Source organism: Emydura macquarii, unplaced genomic scaffold (assembly GCF_026122565.2).
Source record: "Emydura macquarii macquarii isolate MOO-44397 ecotype Brisbane River unplaced genomic scaffold, CSIRO-AGI_Emac_v2 contig_2897, whole genome shotgun sequence".
Taxonomy (NCBI): domain Eukaryota; kingdom Metazoa; phylum Chordata; order Testudines; family Chelidae; genus Emydura; species Emydura macquarii.
Genome location: NW_027133034.1, coordinates 33,769,121 through 33,793,367, shown reverse-complemented (window position 1 = coordinate 33,793,367; position 24,247 = coordinate 33,769,121). Strand labels below are relative to the sequence as shown.

General features: G+C 39.7%; 1 protein-coding gene across 2 annotated transcripts in view; it reads right to left on the bottom strand.

Annotated features, from left to right (window-relative positions):
- The window catches only part of ST8SIA4 (ST8 alpha-N-acetyl-neuraminide alpha-2,8-sialyltransferase 4), an 84,792-nt gene that overhangs the window by 38,643 nt on the left and 21,902 nt on the right, over positions 1 to 24,247 (bottom strand). For both annotated transcript variants that reach the window (XM_067568765.1, XM_067568766.1), the window contains exon 3: positions 23,366 to 23,623. In XM_067568765.1, coding sequence (XP_067424866.1) covers positions 23,366 to 23,623 — 258 coding nt within the window. The remainder of the gene's footprint in view (positions 1 to 23,365; positions 23,624 to 24,247) is intronic.

Below are 24,247 nucleotides of genomic sequence, written 5' to 3'. Positions count from 1 at the left end.
CCTGGGAAACATGAGCACACTACCATGATGTGGGGTCAGAGAGAGAGAGAGAGAGAGAGAGAGCGCATGCTATAGCGAGATATTATCTGTATCTGCCTTCACTGAAGGTTTCAGAGTAACATACTAAAAATAAATACCTTTCTGTAAAATCGGATGTGAATGATCTCCACAGAGACATTCTGATCTTGCATACATTATGTTTTATTTTTGCAAAAAATTATTGGCATTTTAGAGACCTAGTTGTTACATGATCAGCAAAACGTTCTTCTTACTTAATGCAACTGGGACTGTTCTTGGAATTCAGCACTGCATTTTCTGAATGATAATGACCCATGTCTAAATGCTTTTTTATCTGGCATAAGATGACTTCACACATATTCTGCATTTCATTATATTTTTTTCTAGATCATAAACTAGTTACATTTAGGGTGACCACATAGCAAATGTGAAAAGTCAGAAAAGGAGGTAGAAGGTAATAGGCACCTATATAAGACAAAGCCCTGAATATTGGGATTGTCCCTACAAAATGAGGACATCTGGTCACCCTAGTTACATCATACATTTCCACTTTTCCATTCTCAGGAATCCACAAATAGGACTTTTTTATTCTTTTTGGAATGCTCAGATTCTAAAACTTTTAGTTGTTGTCGTTTCCATTTAGGACTTCGTGTTCTCAGATATACATGCATGAACCTTATAAATCTAGCTACTGCACTTGCACACAGATCTAAGTACATGTAGATAACTTCCTGTACCTGAGACTTTTTTGAGTCTCTAATGCACCACCTTTCTGATGTATCATGCTTGCAGAACTTAAATAAATAAACTATTTTCTTAGTGGACATCAATTATTTTCTACTGTCTATTCTGCACACCTGTTTCAGGACAGCATCCTTATTCAGGAAAGCAGTAAGCATGTGTTTAATTTAGAGCCTGGGTTTAAATCTTATTGAAATCAATGGGACTTAAGCACACGCTTAAAGAAAATCACAGGTTTAATGCATTCCAGAATACAGATGCATTGAAGAATATGCTTTATTGCTTTCCTGAACTGGAACCTCAGATGAATGGCAAAGGAGAAAGACAAAATGGTATCTGAATTAGAATATGCCACATTTTATCACACATTCAATTTGTAACCAGATTTCAAACTACCGCAGCTTTTTACCCAACTAATTCACTTCCATCATGCTCTCAGTTCAATTCACTAAAAAGGTATGCATTTTACGCCACTTATTGTCTATTTAATCATAACGTATTGTACCCAACCCCATTGCAGAGTATTGCATTGTACACCAGACTCCTTTATAGGTCTGGGAGCATGCTCTGTGCAGCATGAGCTCAGAGACCAGCACTGAAAGTGCTCTATTGCCCTCCTGAGCCGGCTCCCCTCCAGCCTCAGGAAGTCTCTTCCTTTTTCTGCACTGGATGGATTATAGATCCCATTTTCTAGATCCTTTAACTCTAGCTCAGCCAGGGCAGAAGGTAGAAACCGAGCACTGCTTAATTTGTAATGAAAGAGAGGCTGTGGCTCAAGCAATTTTTTTATTTTCATAACTGATGCAACAAGCCCAGAGGTGCCGGGGCTATGAACTACCGAGCCTAGAGGCTCAGCCCTGGGAAGCCTCGGCACAAATTAAGCACTCATACCCAGTAGTAAGCAAGCAGGTTCATTACAATATATTCTAGTACCAGAACATTAAAGGACAAGCTTCAAATTAAACTTTAATTTCTCCTAATAAAAAAAGACTAGGGCAGAAGTGTCCCTGCCACCACTCAGCCAGATTGAGCAAGGGAGAATAGATACTACAGTGGCATTTACTGGGCTATTTCCTTCCCACCTGTCCCTACATTGTTTCCTTCCAATGGCACTTATTTAAAATCCCACTTTCACATGCAATTCTCTCCCAGATCTCAGCAACTCCCTTTAAGCTTCACAAGCACATCACCATTTTAACAAAAACAATATCACCACTACTTCAGTCAACCTGCAAGAAAGAAAGCTTAACTCATCAATGTCAAACAGGACAGACTTGAATATAAGAAGTCCTCAAGTCACTTATTAAAGTTGTGAACATGAAAACAGGAGAAAAATATCAGTTATATCCTAAACTGCAGATGGACTTCAGGAAGCAGGTGAGTGGCTTTACGTATGAGCATCAGCAAAACTTCAGTAATTCATCACATCCTGAGGAAATTTGCAAGGCTACAGCACCCTGTTCACAAATTCCTTACTGCAGCCTATTTTAATGGGACTGTGATGTAAACAGGGATGCCCTGGTAACAAGAACCTTACCAAAAAGGGCTGTTTTATTTAGTTCCTTTGTTTTTATCCATAAAAATTTAACACTGGGAAATGGCTCTGGACTTTGAAATTGAAAGAATAAATATTTCTATATGAAACCCCCCCCCCCCAAAAAAAAACCCAGTTTAGCAGCAGCTTTAGTGCATTCTTTTCCCCTTAGACTGACTAGAGAATTCAACTGTATTAATTCCTTGTATCCCCCAGTTCTTAGAAACATCTGTCTTAGTCTGGTGGTGTAGAAAGTTTAATTATCATGGGGAAAAAAGTAAACAGGTGAGGAAGGGTCATAATACATGTGTTTACTAGTATCCATTCCATTGCATAAAAAGCAGCCCACACAGATTCTACAGCTCAATACTCTTGCTATCGGATGAACCAAGACAATATCCAAAATCCTAAATCATCTTGTTCACCACCCCATAAAAAGGATATCCAGGAAATTGCTGGCCAATAAATCTAACCTCAACATCACATAAAAAAACCTAGAGCAAATAAGGATTCAAGAAGCTAGTGAGGAGGGTAAGTAAGCAGCAAGAAGAAAGTTAAGATAAGCACAGTAAGCTCAAGTTCTAGTCAAACTAAACCAGATTATTTTTATGACAAATGTATCATAGTGGACACACTATATGAAAGATATTAAAAACAGTTCCACATGGAGTCTCATATAGAAAGCAAAAATGTGATTTGGATAAGAATACTGTAGTAGGATGGATACAGAACTGGCTGGAGAAGAGTAATTATTAATGGCCTTGTGTAACAATATCTTGAAGCATTCAACAAGGGTCAGTGTTACTTAGGGCTTGTCTACACTTACCTTGAGATTCGGTGGCAGTCGACAAGAGTTCACAAACTACACAAAAAACCTGCGTAACTCCCGTCAACTTCTCTGCTTCTCTTCTGCGCGCCGTCTTCATTGCACTGTGCTGACGCAGCGCTACGCCACTTGAGAAGGTGGTCTTAATACGTCGATTTCTGGATTGACTGAGCGGGTCTTCACTGACCACTCAGTCGATCCAGAGAAATCGATCTGACATCAGTGAAGATGTAGCCTTAGTATCTTCATAAATGACCTAGAGCAGAGGTGCTCAGCTGGGAGTGGGCCCCTCTAAGGAGATGCAGAATATATTCGGTGGAGGGGAGAAACAGGGACATGAGAAGCTTTATGAAAAGGATCTTAGTGTGCACATTTTACCCAAAGCAATGAATAACTAGTAAAGCTGATTCCTCCAGACATAATAGACCCTCAGATGGCACTGTGCATTTGCCTTTAGAAGGCACAGTGCATTTTGACAGATTTGTTAAACTTGCATAGCATTATACAAAGTCGTTGCCATCTGTATGCTAATCCGTTTGCTACAACGTGGTGTGCACATTTAATTGTGAGCATGGACCACAATCATAGTTTTGCTTTTGCTCTTATTACAATAGATTGTTGGCTCATTTGTGCCACAGGAAAGAATGACGAGGTGAAAAACAAAGACGCTGAAACTGATTCATGTGAAGCACCGGTGTTGCATATGTTGGTATATGTACTTGTGTGGTGGAGGATGAGAGGGTGTAAAGTACTACAGACACAAAGAAGGAGGGCACGATCAAAATAAATTTGAGAACCATTAACCAAAAAGGAAAGAGCAGAGAGGACAGCAATCAGATTTGTTGATAAAATGAAACTAACAGGGATGGACTAGCACAGCGGACGACAAGTAAATTCAGGAAGCTGTAAAAAAAATCAGAGTAACAGACAAATTACGAGAACAAGATTTAATAAATAAATTATGAGTTGGTTCACTTGGGAGAAAGAATATTCTAAGTATAAAATGTGCATTTCCTTGGTAGGAAACAATACTCCATATATAAACTTGGGGGTGACGTGAAAGAATAAATGGAACATGAGCATGCAATGTGATGCTGTCACCACAAAAGGAAATGATGTACTTAAATACACTGCATGTCATTTGGAAATCCATATAATGAACCACTCCCTGAGATGCACATAGCACAGGCTAAATGCACGCACACAAAGTGGTTAAACCACTGATCCTGCTGCAGCACTGTCCAGGAACAGTTCCCCTATACCATGTCAGGGCAGCCCTCAGGTCTAGTGGGCCAAAGAAGTTGAAAATGCAGCCAAAGATTAGCATTGCACAGCCTCTTTTCCTTCTGGCCAAGCCTTCTCACTCTTACACTGGCATCAAGAGTGAGGAGTGAAACAAGAATCCCTACATCATTGGAGGATCAACCTTAAAGTGAAATGATCCATGCTCAGCTCATTATGCTGGTTTATGGCCTAATTATGCCTTTGCCACAGTGAAGTTAGAACAGAATAACCTTATAAGGAAGGCAATGCAATCACATTCGTGGAATTAACAGTCAAATACAGATTCTGTTATTCCACAGTGATGCCATGGAATGGGCTAGCTGACTGAAATGTACATATTCAACTCTAATATTGATGGGCCAATCCTGCAATCCTTTCTCAGTCAAATTCCAATTTAAAGCAATAAGTAAAATCTGAATAATGACCTCAGCATTTTGCCCTATATATTTTAAGGATTGGTCTACACTTACCCCGGCGATTCGGCGGCAGTCAATGGGAGTTACGCAAACTACCCAGAAAACTTGCGTAACTCCCGTCGACTGCTGCGCTTCTCTTCTGCGCTCCGTCTTCACTGTACTGCACCACTCGAGGGGGTGGATTAATAGCGTCGACTTTTGGATCGACTGAGCGGGTCTTCACTGACCACTCAGGTCAATCCAGATAAGTTGATCTGACGGCAGCGACGTTGCCGCTATCATTGTAGACATAGCTGAAGCTTGTTGATCCATTGACTAATCTGAGCAATTTGTAGAATACAGGCTTGTTGGTGTAAATATGTGTTTGGCAGCTGTTATTGGCATCAAGCAAAACCTGCACATAGTGCTGCTGTGGAAGCGTTTCCTCTTTCAGTAAACCATTCCTTATGGATCAAAGAATAAGATGCCAACCTTATGGCATTAGCTACAGGTGTACTCTGGAAGCCAAAATATTAAGATTATCCTTTGCAGGAAATTTGATATTTATTCATGTCACCTAAAATCTACAGATGGACCTAAACTGGCACCAAGAACCCAAACCCTTTCCCCTCATGGACTGCAACTTTGATAGTTCAGATACAAGTCCTGATCTCTGAAATGGACCGAAACTGGAAACCTGAATCCAGACACCCCTGAATTTTTAGAATGTGTCTGAATATGGAACTGAACTTCAAGGCTCAGATGCACTGCAATAAAACTAAAAACAAAAAACAAAAGCAAGGGTAGCACAGAACCTACCAGTCAGAGCAATACCTGCTCATCTGTCTATTTACAGAAAACACATCACTAAGATGACTGTATATTTAACAGAAACAGCTTCACTGCATTGCATTTGGAATACATGTAGAATGAAGCAAAGTGTTAATTTTTAACAAAAAAAGAAGAGAACTGGGTCAGACCAATGGTCCATCTAGTCCAGTCTCCTGTCTTCCAACAGTTGCCAATGTCAGCTGCTTCAGATGGAATGAACAGAAAAGGCAATCACTGAGTGATCCATCCCATCGCTCACTTCCAGTTTCTGACGTCAGCAGCTACAGCCACCCAGAGCATGAAGTTGCATCCCTGACCATCTTCTCTATTAGCCATTGATGGACCTATCCTCCATGAATTTATCTAATTCTTTTTTGAACCCTGTAATACTTTTGGTCTTCATACAAAATCCCTTGGCAATAAATTCCACAGCTTGTTTTACACCTGCTGCCTATTAATCTCATTGGGTAATCCCTGGTTCTTGTGTCAAGGTGTAAATAACATTTCCTTATTCACCTTCTCCACACCATTCATGATTTTATAGACCTCAGTTATCTCCCCCTCTTAGTCATCTCTTATCCAACCTGGAAAGTCACAGCCGCCTTATGCGGAAGCTGTTTCACACGCTTAATCACCTTTGTTGCCCTTCTTTGTATCTTTTCCAATTCTAATACATCTTTTCTCGAGATGGGGCAATCAGAACTGCATGCAGTATTCCAGGTGTGGGCATACCAGTATATATATAAATCCATGGTATTATGATATTCACTATTTTTTTCCCTAATGATTCCTAACATTGTTAGCTTTTTTGACTGCTGCTGCACATTGAAAAGATGTTTTCAGAGAACTACCCACAATGACTCCAAGATCCCTTTCTTGAGTGGTAACAGCTAATTTAGCTCCCATCATTTTGTATGTATACTTGGGATTATATTTTCAAATGTGCATTATTTTGCATTTGTCACCCTTCAATTTCATCTGCCATTTTGTTGCCTAGCCATCTAGTTTTGCGAGATTCTTTTGTAACTCTTCGCAGTCTGCTTTGGACTTAACTATCTTGAATAATTTTGTATTATCTGCAATTTTTGCTACCTCACTGTATATGTTGAACAGCACTGGTCCCAGAGCAAATCTCTGGGGACACCACTATTTATCTCTCTCCATTCTGAAAACTGATCATTTATTCCTACCCTGGTTTCCTATCTTTTAACCAGTTACTGATCCAGGAAAGGACCTTCCCTCTCATCCCATGACTGCTTACTTTGCTTAAGAGCCTTTAGTGTGGGACCTTATTAAAGGCTTTCTGAAAGTCCAAGTACAGTATATCCACTGGATCAACCTTGTCCACATGTTTGTTGACTGCCTCAAAGAATTCTAATACAACAAGAGTCCTGTATCTCCTTAAAGACTAACAAATTTCTGCGGGCATAAGCTTTCGTGTAAGCTTGTAATGAGCAAGAAGTAATTGTCACTGTTCACACATTCTGACCTTCTAATCAATGGTTGTGAATAGGCCTCATCCACCCTAACTGAATTGACTTTATTAGCACCTGCCCTCCCCATTGTTATGTTTCTTACCCTTGGATCTATATATATACCTCCTGTCTATGGTTTCTATTTCATGCATCTGACGAAGTGGGTTGCAGCCCACAAAAGCTTATGCCCACAGAAATTTGTTAGTCTTTAAGGTGCTACAGGACTCTCGTTGTTTTTGCAGTATACAGACTAACATGGCTACCCCTCTGAATATAATAGATTAGTGAGACATAATTTCCCTTTACAAAAGCCACGCTGACTCTACTCCAACAAATCATGTTCATCTATGTGTCTGATCATTCTGTTCTTTACTATAGTTTCAGCCAATTTACCTGCTACTGAAAGTAGGCTTACCAGCCTATATTTGCCAGGATTGCCTCTGGAGCCTTTTTTGAAAAATTGAAGCCACATTGGCTATCCTGCAGTCATCTGATACAAAAGCAGATTTAAATGATAGGTTACATACCACACTTAGTAATTCTGCAATTTCATAGTTGAATTCCTTCAGAACTCCTTGGTGACTATCATCTGGTCCTGGTGATTTATTACTGTTTAATTTATCAATTTGTTCCAAAGCCTCCTCCATTGAAACCTCAATCAGGGACAGTTCCTCAGATTTCTCATCTAAAAAAAAATGGCTCAGGTGTGGGAACATCCCTCACATCCTCTGCAGTGAAGACTGATGCAAAGAATTGATTTAGCTTCTCAACAGTGGCCATATCTTGCTTGAGTATTCCATTAGCACCTCAATCATCCAATGGCTCTATTGATCATTTGGCAGGCTGTTAGTTTTTGAGTCTTTAGCGAGTTGCTCTTCCAAATTCTTTTTTGGGCTGTTTAATTATACTTTCACACTTGAGTTGCCACAGTTAATGCTCCTTTCTATTTTCCTCAGTAGGATTTATCTTCCAGCTTTTTAAAGAATGCTTTTTGGCCTCTAACTGCTACTTTTACTTTGTTGTGGCACTTTTTTGGTCCTCTATATTTTTTTAATTTGTGGTATACTGTTAATTTGAGCCTCAATGATGGTGTTTTTAAAAAGTTTCCATGCAGCTTGCAGGTATTTCACTTTTGTGACTATACCTTTTAATTTCCATTTCACTAGCTTCCTCGTTTTTGTGAAGTTAAATGCTGCAATGGTGAGTTCCTTTGGTGTTTTTCCCCTCACAAGCATGTTAAATTCAATTATATTATAGTCACTTTTACCAAGTGGTTCAACTATATTCACTTCTTGGACCAGATCCTGCACTCCACTTAGGACTAAATCAAGAATTGCCTCTCCCCTTGTGGGTTCCAGAAGTAGCTGGTCCAAGAAGCAGTCATTTATGGTGTCTAGACATTTTCTCTCTGCATCCCATACTGAGGTGACATGTACCAGTCAACATGGAGACAGAAAAAACTCAATAATTATCATCAATAACAACTACTATTTTATAGCCTTGTTAATCTCCCCAAGCATTTTACAATTACCATCCTCATCCTGGTTAAGTAGTTAGTACTATAGTTGTACTACTATATTCTGATTATTCAAGCATGGAATTTCTATCTAGAGATTCTGTGGTACAGTTTGATTCATTTAAGATTTCTTTCACATATAGTGCCACTGCCTCATCAGCCCAATCTACTCTGTCATTCCTATAGATTTTGTATCCTGATCTTATCATGTCCCATTGAGTATCATGGTTCCACCACATTTCTGTGATGCCAATTACATAAATATTATCATTTCAGGCACTCTAGTTCACCCATCTTAGTATTTAAACTTCAAGCATTTGTACACAAGCACTTACAAAATGTGTCACTTTTTAGCAGTCTGCCATTATGTGATGTAACTGAACGGGACTCTTTTTCATTTTCGGTTTCTCTTCAGTTCCTACCTGTACATTATCAATGTCCATCCTCACATCCTTAGTAGGATACAGAGAATCCCCAATAATAGATCCTCCCCTAAGGGATGTCTCTGTCCAAACTCTGTGCTCTCCACATCTGTTGGCTTTCCCCCAGCTCTTAGTTTAAAAAGAGATTTTTATTTTTTCCTAAAAGAGCAGAAGAGTTCTAGCAACAGCAGTAATTTGAAAAGGATATGATTTTGAGCCCTCAGGGATGCTCTGGGAGCCAGTGGGGTTCCTGCCATAAATTAGAGCAGAGGTTTCTCCAATTTAAGGCAGCCTTCCCAATGGCTACCTCTTGTCTACTCCACAGACTGGAGAGCCCAGAATTCCCTAATAGTGATGTTCTCACTTCCCACACAGCCCTTCCAACCCTACCTCCCATCTGCTGGGTTTGCACAGTAGCCAGTATAGAACTTCTTGCGGCAGTCATATGCTGTGCCTATGCTGATGGAGTTTTCGCAAGACCCCTGTGGCAGCACAATTCCAGCTCCTATACGCCACTGGTATATTTGGGTCAGGTCTGTCCCATATGGTCTATCATGTTCATGGTATCATTTGTTAACTATTCCCCACTATGAAACTTGCCATAAGAATTCAGAGTTCAAGACAGGTTTCATTTAAAGAGGTGAAACCTTCTTTAAGATCAGTTGCTGACCAATTTCCTCATTTCTATTACCCTTAGTTTTAAGTTGTTTACAAAACAGGAATTTAAACTTATGACCACTAAGTTCCTTGTTCCTGCAGTAACACACTGACTGTGAGACAGGTTCTTCTCGTTTGAGGCAGCAAAATGAAATGACAGGAAGGACTAAAATGGTATTAGCAACAGACCTAAGTAATTCCTGCTGTTTCCTGTAGAGTTCTTCTGACATAATTATAAAGAAATAAATTCATATCACTGACATATTGCTGTATAGTATATGCAAAAAGCTACATAAGTGAAATATTGAGAATGAGATTCTAAATCACAGAAAGCCAGAAAACTGGAAGTTGTAGTTTCCACCATAGTAACTCCATCTTCTAGGGTATATGTAGCTTTTTTCTTATGCTACATAAGAGGATTATTCTCCATGGCAGATCTCACAACACTAACTTTTTCGTTATTTTAATATAGATAATTTTAGGTAATTCCTCAGTGGAGGAGGAGAAGTTAACTATTCTGACTTACACTTTTAGGAGGGTTAAGTGGAATTTTTCTACTCACATAAAAAAAGGAACTTTGTGGTTCTGAATAGCAAGAGGCAGTGCTTTAGATATTCAAAAGAGAAAAGGGGGGGGGGGGAAGGTGGAAAGCGTTCAGACTGGAGCTGCACTTACTGAAAAGTTATTTTTTAAAACCACAAAACCCAGCAAATAAAGAAGGGGGTTAGGGGAGCAGATTTATTGCACAAGTGGTAACTTCTAGCTCTTGAGATCAGACTGGAGTTTGATATATTTTTTGTTTAGGAGAGTTTTACAGAGTAATGGAATTATGCTGGTTTTAAAAAGGTAAATTTTTGTTGGTGAGGAAGAGAGGTTTATCTCTCCAGTTTGTCTCTCTAATATTCTGTTGTGACATTTGACTAGCCTATATGTGGGCAGCTGAAATCACCATTATTATTGTTTTATTGACTTAAGACTGATCTTCCTTCAAATTGCACAGTCAGGCCAACATTTACGAAACTGGGTGTTTTAAGTCAGGTTTCCAAATGCTTATTGAGATTCCCTAAACAACTGCCCCAATTTTCAAAACTACTGAGCATCTGACAACACCAACTGAAGTCAATGGCAGTTAGGTGCTCACTGAACTGATGATTCCCATTGGTGGTGAAAAGTTCCTAAAGCTGGTTCTACCTCACCTACTTTGCAGCCTGTGCCACAGTGGGCATGCCAAGAGATGGAAAAGGTCTACCTGGAAAAATCCTGGCTTGGAGCAGAAACCCAAAAGGAAACATTCCAGATACAACGAAATAAGAATAATCTCAGAGCTGCTCTAACTCACATCAAGGCTTCCAGCTGTCCCCAAGACTGGAAACAGAATAGTGGTAGTAAGTCACCTCTGCCCTCCCCACTTCTCAGGGGCACCAAAAGAAGAACAGCAACACCTGAAGATATGACCTATTTTTATGCAACTGTTTTGTCTGACAAAAATATCAGGAACATAATAGAAATGAGAAGATTCACTAACTGGTAAAGACTAATTTGTCATGTACAGAAGAGAAGCAACAGAAGCATTAGAACCTATGATGGAAAAAGTGTCAGGAGAAGCTGAAAAGTTGTCTTCAAAGTGCCGCCCATATTTATGATACTCTATAAATAATATATTTTAAGTAAATAAAAGACATGACAAGATGATATGGTTATCCAAATTAAAAATAAGGGTTATTCTTGTCTACAGTGAAGTCTACAGCCAATTTTTTGCTAAGACATGGGAGGGAGATAATAGAAGAGGAAGCTGGGGCCTATGCATAGGTAAACATTGAATGAAGTGAGCAATATTACTCTAGATACTATTCATCTCACATAGTGTAATTATAGCTATTTTACTCCACACCGGACCAATTTGCAGAAAGAGGACAAACATTGGGCTGACGCACTTGCAGATTCTGAAGATGGAGAGAGTTTTAAAGGTTCTATTGAAATGATCTATCACACACAGCCACATGATACCTTAAAGTGCAGTTCTGCTCTGAAGAACGAGTTTGTAAAATTGGCAACTTCTCTCAACAGATCTGCTGTCTGTGTGCATTCATTATTGTATCTGCTTACTTTAACAATGAAAAGAAAGCTTCTACTGCATTTTTACCTCTTATCCCTACAGCACCAAGACAGTTAAGAGGAACTAAGCTGGTTTCTATTCCTTCTTGTGAATAATGGAACTTAATAAACAACTTTTGTTCAATCACTTTCCCCTGTGGAAACTTCACTGAACGCAAGGGGAATGCACAGGTTTCACTAAGGGAATAATTTAAAGACAACTGACAATGGAAAACTGAAGGCCTAATTTGACTGGCAAAACCTTTATTACTGATTATAATGTACAACAAAAATTCATCTGCTTCCTAGAAATCAGGGACAGCAGGAATAGCATTTGTGGGGGCCAGTAAATATCTTTATACTTCTAAGCTGTGCTCTTTTACACTAAAAATCTTTGAGACAATTAACAGGGAATCCCAAAATGCTGTTTTTACATAGACAATTTTCAAAGTACAATTACACCTTAAGTAGAGTTGTGTAATATGGCATATTAGCAACATGTGAGTTCAGTGGAGACAGATTGGGTAAAATGTTGTGACTGTTTCCCTTTTTGGGAGGGTCTGATATCTTTCCCTCATGGAAAGAAAAGATTGGAGTATAGAAAGAGGCAGGAGTTTGGAGATTTAGAAGAGAAGTATAAGATGTTATTCACACTGAAGCTGTACTGAAAAATGTTATTTCACTTGACCAGAAACCTCAGAAGCAGAAGTACTAATATGGGAAACTTATTGGATTGCAGAAGCAATAAAAAACATTTAATAACCTTCCGTAACTGTTGTTCTTTAATATGTGCTGCTCATGTCCATTCCATATTAGGTGTGTGTGCACCCCTGTGCCCGGCTGACGGAGATTTTTTTGCCTTAGTGGTATCCGTAGGGCTGGCTCTGGCACCTTCAGTTCCTTCTTGCTGTCAAATCCGATGGCGGGGACAGAGGGCGGGTCATGCAATGGACATGAGCAACACATCTTGAAGAAAGAATGGTTACTTACCTTGTAACTGTTGTTCTTCAAGATGTGTTGCTCATGTCCATTCCCAATTAGGTGTGTGTGCACACCACATGCACCAGTGCCGCAAACTTTTCCCCTAGAGGTATCCTCGTAGGGCCGGCTCCAGCGCCCCCTTCAGCGGCAGGCATATGCGCCCGCACATAGGCGCTGCCAGCCCCTCCACCCTCTCAGTTCCTTCTTACTGCCAGTGACAGTGCTGGAACGTGTCTTGCTCTCGCACTGAGAAAGACAGATTCTATCCCCCCACTCCAGCCCTTGTACACCGTTCTGGAGGCATTCAACTGCTGTACAGGAGCCACAAGTGACCATGAGAACATTCCCTTGGTACAGACACAATATAGGGCTGGTATATACTGCCCCCCCCCCCCACACACACACACATTACCCCCGGCATAGAGGACAGGCTGGGGATGGGGCTGGAGACAAATCAGGAGTGGGCCCATACTGGCCCTATGAGGATTCTGGGTAGCACTGTAGCCCACAATGGGCTGCTATTACTTTGAGCAGCCAGGGACTCCATAATTTACACTAGGGGCCATTTCACTTCTCAGATGCACAGCATGAAATTAAACCCTAAGAATACGGAGATGGTATGTTTGGGGATTGTCATATATATTAATCAGATTCAGACAGGTTCAATAAGACATATTCAAAAGATGTTTAAAAAGATAGCCAGATTCCTTCCCCTCCATGGGAAGAACTAAAAAAACTCTCATTCATAACCAGACATTTAGATTTAAAATGTTTTATTAAAGCTACTGTTAAAATTGTCTAATACACAGGTTAAAGAAAGTTTCTATAATCTGGACATAATGCTTAAAATTATCCAAAGTTTGGTTTAAAAAGTCATAACATACATATAGTACTTAATCTGCAATATCCCAAATTAAGGTTAATAAATTTAATGATAGAGTTTAAATATTAGCATCCAAATATTCAGATACATCACTCTCAGAAAATTACACTAAGTATGGTTTGTGGAAAGCAAATTTAGCAATGAGTGTAGATTGTCCCTCAGTAACTGAGAATTTAGGATAAACTGTCCCTCAGTAAATACAATCCATCAGAGAAGTATTTCAGGTTACTTCCTAACTTCACTTCTTAATGGCACTCCAGCTCATTTCTCCTGGTATTGCTGATGTCCAGTGATATGTTCTATATAGATGTCCCTTGTCCACCTGATGGTGTCTGAAAGACACCATAAATCACCACATCAGCTGAGCATAACACAGACTCCACATTGCTCCAACACTCGCTCATTTACAGGGATCCCATGTGCCCAGCTCCGATGATCAGCACATGTGTTTGAACCTCATAACCCCTAGATCTCAGGGTGTCTGCAAGAGGGGCATATTTCTCTATCTTTTGAGCATCTATCGGGCATCACGGAAGGCCAGAGTCATGTTCTCAAAAAGGAAATGTGACATCCACTATGAGGATCCTCTTCTGTTCCTTATTAGTAATGACAATGTCTGGTCATGGTTAGCTGTCTGTTCCAGGAATAGCAGAGTTCACAGCAACCTTCCCCATGGTTGTCTGCGATGTTCCTCACCGTAGCGTCTAGGCATGTCAGAAGTCGGAATGCATAAGTGATCACTGCAACGTCACACAGATCACCCATTCAAGCAATGCTGGCACCACCCTCTCTGTGCAAGGTGTAGACCAGTGCATTATTGGCCCTCTGGATAAGAAACAGCCACTTCTTCACCAACTGCCTTATGGTGTTATCTGCTTTGTTGAGAGGTACTGTCTCCACAGCAGATCTTCTCAGGACAAATGAAATGCGGGGGATCATGAATGTGTTCAAGGCATCGGTATTCTGCCATGGGGACAGCAGTGAGGAGTCGATCTTGGCCAAGTCCCACAGGATCTCCACAATGGTATCCTCAGGTATCTGATGGACATGAAAATCCATGGGCGTGCCGAGATGTTGGCATGCTTGCCCCTATTCAAGCAAGATCATGGGTTCATCCTGGATCTTAAATGGTGTCGCCTAGACCGAGTCCCTTCTACTGCTATCAATATGCAGGGATGCATACTTCCTAGCATTGAAGCGGAGTCCCATATACTTGGCAGCCTGGCTGGTGACATTGAGCATTTGTTGGAGATTTTCAGGGTTATCTGTGATCAGGACAGATAGTCTGCATAGGCCAAGATATTCGCCCTGTTTTTATATAGGTTGAAACCACCTAGACCACTGAAGATTGCTCAAATGAGCAGCTCTATGACTAGATTGAAAACAATGCGGCTGAGGGGACAGTCTTGCTTCATGCCGCCATGGATTGGAATTTCACGAGTCTCGCCTTCTGTGGAACGGATGTTGGTGGTGCAGCCTTCGTAAATTTCCTAGACCAGCTGAAGGAAGTTTTCAGGCATCCCATACTCTCAGAGCATGGAAAAAATGTGCTGGTGGGACATGGATCCAAAAGCATTAGCCAGGTTGAGCCATGCTAAGGCACATTGCCTCTGTGCCCTCCTGGCCACGTGGATAGCAGTTTGAAGTTGTGTTCGTAACAGCCTTCACACAGCATGAAGCCCTTCTGGATGGAGCTGATGGCTCCTCTGTTCACCAACCTGACTGTAATCCTAGCCACGAGACAGCTGGCATACAGTTTGTACACAGCGGAACAGAGAGATGGGTTTCATATTACTGGGGTCATCTCACTTGCCTTTTTTGTAGATGAGTACCATCAGACTTCTTCCAAGAACTGGGAGTATGGCAGAACTATTTTCACTTGCTGAAAATGACAGTTAACCTCAGTCAACCAGGATCTCATTTTTCCAGGAAGTCATAGCAAATGCAATCTTTTCCTGAGGCAGTGCTTTTTGTTTTCATTATTTCCTATGATGTAAAGTCTTCTTCCTGTCCCCTGGATAGCGAACCCAGGGTAGGGAATGAAGGAATCCTGGACACTGCACATCATTCTGAACTACAAGGGTGTATTTGATTGTGAAGTATGAGAATAGTCTCTCAGACAGGACTGCACAGTAACTGAGGGCCCATCGAGAATCTCTCTCATAGCCTTAGGGTTGTTTGACTGGTACAATTTCTGCAGACAGGTCTTTAGTGAGTCTGTCTACAACGAGGTCATATTGATTAGTCCTAAGTGGAGATAGCTCCATCACTGGCTGTGTTTCACTGGGTGACCTGTTAGCCCTTCTGACAACTGTCTCCCATGAAGTTACCTTCGTCGGGGAGGGAGTGCTGAGCCTTCTGATGATGGGGTCGTGCTGGACATTCTGTGAGGAAGCCCTACGCCATTTGGACATGGAGTTAACTTGTATAATATCTGCAAGGGGGCACCGACCCTCCTATTGGCACGGTCCTGTTTAGGGACCTTTAAGGCAACACTTATCCTTTTGATGGTAGCATCCTGTTCATCTGAAAGTGACTCCCCCTTCCACCTTTCTTCCTCCCCTTTCCCATATGGCAGAAGTGTGAATGACTCACTCATTTCAATCACTGATACTCAGTGACGATTTTAATGACTTAAATACATGTTTCCCCAAGTTTTCACAATTCATAGTGCAACCTGAAAAGCACTGAAGGCATGTAACATTGCTTTTTGTATTTCACATCTTTGTTTTTAAAACTGATTGACTCAAACACGTTCTAGATCATCAACTCATCTCATGTAGACCACTGCACAATCGTCAGCTGGTAAGAATTTGGGCCTGGATCCTACAAGCTGATCTGTGCAGACCCTTGAGTCAATGGGGCTCTGCATGGGCTCAGGGCTCTGTCCACTCATATCAACTTGCTTTAGTCATTACCTCCAAGGATCTGACTCACAATGGCGACCTACAGGTTAAGGGCTTAATATCCCACTATCCCCTACCACACTCTGATTTTTAAAATTAGTAAAAGTAAGTTATTTGTAAATATGTTGAAGCTTTATTAATATTTAGCATGAGAAGCTGCACTTTTTCATCCAGTGAGCTATACAGTCTCTAGTAATATGAAACCATTCATCTCCTGCCAAAACCCATCTAGGGCTGCCCATTAGTGCTGTCACAGGAACACATAATTTACAAAAAAGACAATAGAGCCATTTGTGTGTGCCTGTGACACCCTGTTTCTGCTGAAGCAGCAGCAGCTTCGTGAAGCCAGGAGAAAACTACTTTCAATTTCTTGGGATTTTTGTTTTGCAGAGAAGACGGAAAAAAAGTCACCTCGGAAACTCCCAGCTGCCTGGATGAGGTTTGAGCAGCGCTGTCACACTGCTCTCCCTGGGGAAGGCATAGGTCTAGTCAGCAGTTGGAGAGGGTATTTGAATGAGGGGAAGGAAGGTAAACATGGCATATTCTAAGCAGCTCACCAAAAAGCTCCTCAAATCCTTTGAGATAAAAAAGTGTCACCTTCCCTGCCATCTGTCCCCTCTGAAAAAAAATGAAAGCAAACACCTCACTAAAACACCAAGACATGAGCAAAAGGACTTTTCCAAGTACAAAGACAATTTGTTGTTTTTACTTCTAGGGTTCATTAGAGACACTATAGCAAGCTGCCAGGGCATTCTGACTAATGACTCAAAATGCTGGATTCTGTTCAGAAATTACTATCATGAACCGACATAAAAACAACGGAATCTGCTGTGGGTCACTTGTGGGAAACTGAAATTAAACTGCTAGTAAATTGTGGCACATCACTACTCCAATGAGGCTATTTGTAAAAAGTGTGACTCATCAGAAAGTGGATGAGATTAAGAATTAATTACTTTCAGATCCTGGGCAAACTGGAAGGAGATCTGACTATATATTGGAATAAATGGCTAGCAGAAACCTCCAGAAATTGTAACTTCTTTGAACGAGTACAATGTGCTCCTGCCCACCAAAACTCCTCTTCAGAATTAGCTCAATTCAGACCCGGATTAGCACTTCGTGAATCTCTGAATTTAGTAAATAACTATTCTCAAGAAAGTAGGGATTCACATATGGGAGTTTAAATCAAGACACATCTATCTAGTCTATTGACTAGAAACACCTGTGATGGGTACAAAAGCTGCATGTCCCTACATCTCTGTGTGTGTGTGTGAGAGAGAGAGAGAGAGAGAGAGAGAGAGAGAGAGAGAGAGAGAGAGAGAGAGAGAGAGAGAGAGAGAGAGAGAGAGAGAGTTGGGTTTCTTTTGTCATACAAGTAGAGTCATCCTGCAAACCCTTACTCAAATGAATAGAATAGATCTTGGGGCAAGTATCTTTTTCTCTCTCTCTCTGCAAGAGATGCATCATTTTCCTAATAAATCTTTATTCCTATATGAAACCAATGGGATTAATTACATGAGTAAGGACTGAAGTCATATGCATAAATACAGTATTTTGGTAACTTAAGAAGTGACAGAATTTCAAAACAGAGTAAATGTTTAGTATGTGGACAGTTTTGAGAAGTTGTGATATAAGGTTACTTGATATAATGAAAAAATTCCTCTCTGCCCAACCTACATCTCCAAGGAACATCTGCTATCAAATTAATATTTGGTAGGTTTAAACTCAATGACAGTTTGTTTCATACACATAGTCATTGCCATTATCTCAGATGCCACTGCATGAGAACTTACTTCCCCTACCAAACAAGAGGGGAGTGGGCAAAACTACTCTTAGAGCAGGTGCCTCCCTTTACTCAGGGATTAGCCTAAATGCTCCATCTAGCCTACGCTAATATATTTAGGTCTAGATTCTTTGTGGAATAAGGTGCTAATCAGGAGTAAGGCTGGCAGAATCTGTTCCTCATTTTGTTACACTGCAAAGGTTTCCTGTGTAGTCATCAGAACCCTTAAGTCCTGTGGAAAAAATTAAGCGGTTTTCCTTAAATCCTCAGCATTCTTAAAATTCTGAACCTAAAAATGAACTGAATTCTTTGTGTACTCATGAAATCACGAACTGTTCTAGGAAAATCAGAGAATCCTGAACTCATTTCTTGGCAGGTATGCCAGTGGCTCTTATTTTTGCTACCTGGAAACTTGATAATCATCTTACAAAATATGTCAAAGAATATTCAATTGTGTATTTTTAAACAAATGTTTTAAAACCACCATATAACCAAAAAATTGGCACTTGCTTACCCTACAAAGGTTAGCTCTATGCTCTTTAGTGGGTGTAACATGACTAGCATAATTCATGCTTGAAAACCTCAGACAGTGAGAGCTAGTACCCCAGGACTGAGGCACCTTAAACAGAAAAATGGTTAAGGTTAAAATCATTTATACCCTGAAAGCCTATTTCAATCTTGTTATTTTGTGTTATATTCAGCACATGTAGTCTGATGGCTACTGCTGCTGGTTTTTTAAGTACTTGCAGCTAATTTCTAAAGAAAAAGCACAATCATACTATGCAGACAAAGGAAAGGAAAGACAAAGGCAAAGGAAACTGGAGAGAAATGAGTCCTTAGAGCAGAAAAGGTCCACCAAATCTTACTGCATATGCATTTTTTTCCTGACTGCAACAGCAGTAGAAATGTTTAGAACTTCTTCAGTGGAGGAGAAAGCTTAGACAGGAGCACCATCTTGTATCTGTCTGATTAACAGCTAGAGAACTGAAGAACAGCAATAAGCAGAGCCGGGCCATTCTCAGCAGCCTGTGAGCAATCAGTTTATCATCTTATTTTTTACAGCACTGAATCCTTTCAAAGAGTGGCAGGTGTTCTTACAGTTAAGGAACCTTTTCATGGTACCATAAAGAAATGCTGCATGCTGTGATTTATCACATCAGCACTGTAGATGCAGGGATCAGTGTTCATTTACTAGGATACACTTAGCTTTAAAAGGCAACAAGGAAAGAAGCTGAAGAAAGAAAACAATGTGAAATCAGGAACATTTCAGATGAGAATCATGCCTCTATTATCTCTTCTTACCAAGTTAACTCAACTGGGCCAGACCTTTTGATTCTTAAACTGTTGTAGCTTTACTGAACTCAACAGACCTAAGCCACTTGACACCAGCAGATGATCTGGCCCCTTTACATTAAAGAAGTTACTCCTGATTTACACTGGTGTGTGAAGAGAATCAAGTCCTGTGTGTCTAGAGTTATGATTTTTCTCAAAAACAGCTGCTTTGGATGTGCACTAAATATGGTAGAAACAGACTATTGCACTGACAAGCATACAACTGCTTTTGCAAAAACGTGAGTCTTTAAATGCATTTTTAATGCTCTTTAATTGCATTGCATTCTTGCAACTGTATAATTTACTAGCAATTACCTGTTTGTTCCCATGTGTGCATATAGTGTGTGTCTGGGTTACTTATTTTTAAAAATCTGATTTAATAAACATGTTCTAAACACAAACTAGTTATTTTCTCCTTTAGCTAGCTCCATGCTCCAAGGGACTATGATAGTCTGACATCAGAAGCATACAACATAGTTTGCTGTCTCACAGAGAAGGGCCCAGTTATTAACGACCTTGGATGACTACCTTAGAAATAACAAGACACTATAAAATTTAAATAAGTTATATAATGAATGCTTCCTTCTACCTTTGATATTGCTTTTCACGGTGTCCAGATCATATTTCATTGGTTACTAATATTTTCAGGTCATCTTTAATGTAGTATCCAATTCAATCGTATTGTAATGCAAGATTGCTGGATTTACTATATCACAATCTAAATACTGTAGAATGTCTGAAGTATCCTCCTTACCCCTCAGACTCTGGCCTCACTGTCACTCTCAGTGTCACCATTAAACTAACAAGACCACTGATACTAGAGGTAGTCATGATCAAGATACTCCTGTTCTAATAAATCACACACATGCACTTTCTGTTATGTATTTTCTTTCATGAATCTCTTAAGAGGAAAACACAGTGTTACCAAAATTAACTGAATTATATTTAGTTTCACCAAAACAATATAAACATATACCTAAGACAGCTTCCTCATGCTATACAAAAAAAGTTAGTCTACAGAAGCTTTCTTCATTTGTTTGTACTGTGCCAAATACAGTCTATACATTATACAACTGCTTTTTCCAAATAAGCAAAACATGGTGAATAAAATGTGGATATTTTATTTTTAGAGACACCAATCAAAAGCAAAGGAACTAGCAAAGTCAGATGCTGGAGTTCATATCTGAGCCCTTACAGGAATACAATTATCCAGCATGAAGGGAGCATAGAATGTTATTTACTTTTATTGGGAGGAGGAACTTAAAAAGATATATTCACTGTTCTCTCATGATTCCTAAGGGCCTTCCTTACTACATACTTTAAGCAGCAGAAAGTCTCTGTAATGTACTTTAGCCATACACGTTCTGTGCACTTCTGAAGAGTTTTAAGCTCTGACCGGTGAATAAAATCTCTCTATACCATACATTCTCCAATGCCACACACCCCCTTCCTTGCACCTTGTTTATATGAAGAATGCACTAATCTGATCATGTTCTGGAACATTACGGATATTGCTTATCATAGCTAGTCCCTCTGATGCGATGGGATTGGACTGAAGTGATACATATGCCTCCAATCTAAATAGTGGAATTGTAGATTTTGCTTCCTGATGTTCATATTGTGCTTCATCATTTTCATTTTATTCACAGACTAATTTCTGTAGATTAAGCCTCTGCAAATGTACTTTATCTTTATTCCACAGGGCTCAAATTCATTGTTCGTTCCAAATTTCTGCTAGATCTCATCCTCTGGTTTCACTACTAGCTAGAAAGTGTTTTGGGGATGGGCAGAGGAGGTCTTCGAGATGAGTTCTTGGACTTCAATAGGAATTCAGCACATGATTAAAGTTAAATATATGCTTAGGTACTTTGCTGAATCCGAGCCTTTTTGAGGGACAATCATGAATTTGCCTTCACATAAAAGAATTTCCTGCATAAAATCTGGTATCTGTATCATTATGCAACTTGTCAAGTCAAATACATTAAATCTGCAAGAGGGCACAACAACAAAAAAAGCTGTAGGCTAACTGCAGTTAGGCAACAGACTATTTATAATGAAGAATCTCGACTACCACTTCTAACCGGGAAGAGTCAAAGGGTTCTCAGTACAAGTGGAACATGAATGGAAAAGGAAAGGGCAGTGTCTGGCCAGTCACTAGAACACCTCCCAAATAAAATATAGCTCCTATTATATGCAGTGTTTGGATCAGGTGTTGTAGGACAGAACACAGAGTTATGAAAGGTGGAGTGTGAAGAAAAGACATTATAATATATCTTCCAACTCCTTATAAGTTTCTTGACTCGGCCCTCCCAACTTTCTGCACTATCACTGTCCAAAATAAATGTCAGGCCCTTCAGTTAGCACGGTGCAGAAACATCTGAGGTCTTTGGCAACCCTAAGTGACATACAGCATTTTTGCATAACAGAGACTCGAAAGGATTTGTTTCCATTTTTATTAGCATCTTTGGCAGATTAATAGAAGTGATCATAAAATGGGATAACTAGCTGTGATTAAGTGCATAATGATGAAATGTATTTCAGATTGCCCGGTAGACTAACGAGGTTTTCTTAAATCTTGTTGAAAAACTTGCTGTGTTTCTCTACTCAAGCCTAAAATTGTGCCTTTGGAGAAAATATTACTCAATAATTCCTGCAGTTGTTACTACTAGGAAAAGGGTGATGTATTTCTTTAGCTGTGAATTTCAAAGTTGCATAAGAGAGTTAGTTGTCCAACTTCCACTGAAAGCTTTTGAAAATCCCAGTCTTAACATTATGAAAAGAAAATACCATAATTTTTCCTTTTGCAGATCCCTCCTCCTATCCTCTCATTTCTTTAACCAACATCTTTGAACAAGACAGAAAAGGAAAAACAAGAACGGGGCAGTGATGTGAGCTAACCCTACATATACAGTAATTTTCTATCATCACCCTTTCACCCTTCTTGTTTCATAGCAACAGAGACTTTGGCCTAAAAAGCACAGGCCCTATTTTTTTTGTCTAAACGTACCTATATATGTTCATATAATGCAGTTTGTCAAATGGAGCCAGTAACTGCTCTTAATTTGCCACTGACCTGTAAAGTCCTAAGACATTTTGTTGAGGTTAAGCATGTTTGAATGACTACACAAAAAGAAAAAATAATCATATGAAACTTTTTGTACATGCTGTGCGGATATATTGTTAGTGCAACGTGCGGCTTCCAGTTACTTTAATGGAAGCCATCTAACTAAAGTCCAATGCATAACAATGATATTTTGCCCCTCTACTGTATATAAAATATTTCAGTAATTTATGCTAGGCCATGTCTATTGGCCACGAGACAGGAAGAGATATTTTGGAAAAAGAAAATATTTTCCATTTACAGGACCAACTAGTCTATCGGAAAAATGATTTCATCTAGAATAAAACAAATGAACAATCAAAAGAAATGAGTAATATGAATCTCTCTTTTACCTCCAAGTGTGCACATCTCTCTTATTTTCAATAAAGAAGTAATCTTGTTCTTTTCCACACTGAAATGTATTTAAATTTAGGCATCACACAGTAAAAATATCATTTCAGATACATTACTCAGTAATTCCAAATAATCCCTGAAATTGATATCTCAGGTTAAAGCATTTCTGTCAGGTTGCCCCACACTCCAAGTCATAGATAGCAGGTTATAATCCCCAGCTGCAGATGAAAACTCACCTTATTACAAAGTCATGGCTGTCAATCTCCTTTCCACATTCACTGTCCAGGAGAATGCCAGAATTGCCTACAACTGCACATGTTTTAAATCGACGGTTCTTCATTGGTGAAACTTCAGGAAGGAGGCTATGCAAATCCTGAGAAATGTTCAGGGTGCGACGTCTGTCTAGCACATAGTGAATTACATCTCCTGGCTTGAAGCTGCTTTTGACCACGGAGACATCTCTTTCAGCATCCAAAAACCGAAGAATATTCTTCCTATTTTGAAATAAACGGATAGACTAATTGTGAGGAATGAATACTGTCTATCTTTTAATGATATGGATAAAACATAACAAAACAGTGTGAGGTTTCAAATTTTCATTCCCAGAATATCAGAGTATGGCCATTTCAGGTGCTGTAAAGTTATGTTAGGACTCCATTAGAAACTCTTATGGTCTTGATTAAAAAATGAAACATCACAAGCAATTACTCAAAGACAGAGTCTAATCCCTCCATAAGTTAAAGAATTAAGTGCCCATAGATTCAAGTTTTAAAAGGTGAACAGTGCATACGTACAGTAACTGGTTTTGAGTCCTATTTTAGAAAACTATCTGGCATATGGGTTCATGAACAGATTCCAAAATAAACCAAATCATCCCATTTTATTAACAATCTGTAAATTAACACAGTGTTTCTCAACCTTTTAAGAAGCAAGTACCCCCTAACTTCTGAAAATTTTAATAAGTACCCCAACACTCAATTTTCCACGGGATTTTATATTTACAGACTAATGTGAGCCATATGTTGGAAGAAGGGCTGAGTATATAAAGCCATGATATGACAGATGTCAGATCTAGTGTGGGTAAGATTACCACCTTTACACCAGGGTGCACAACTCAT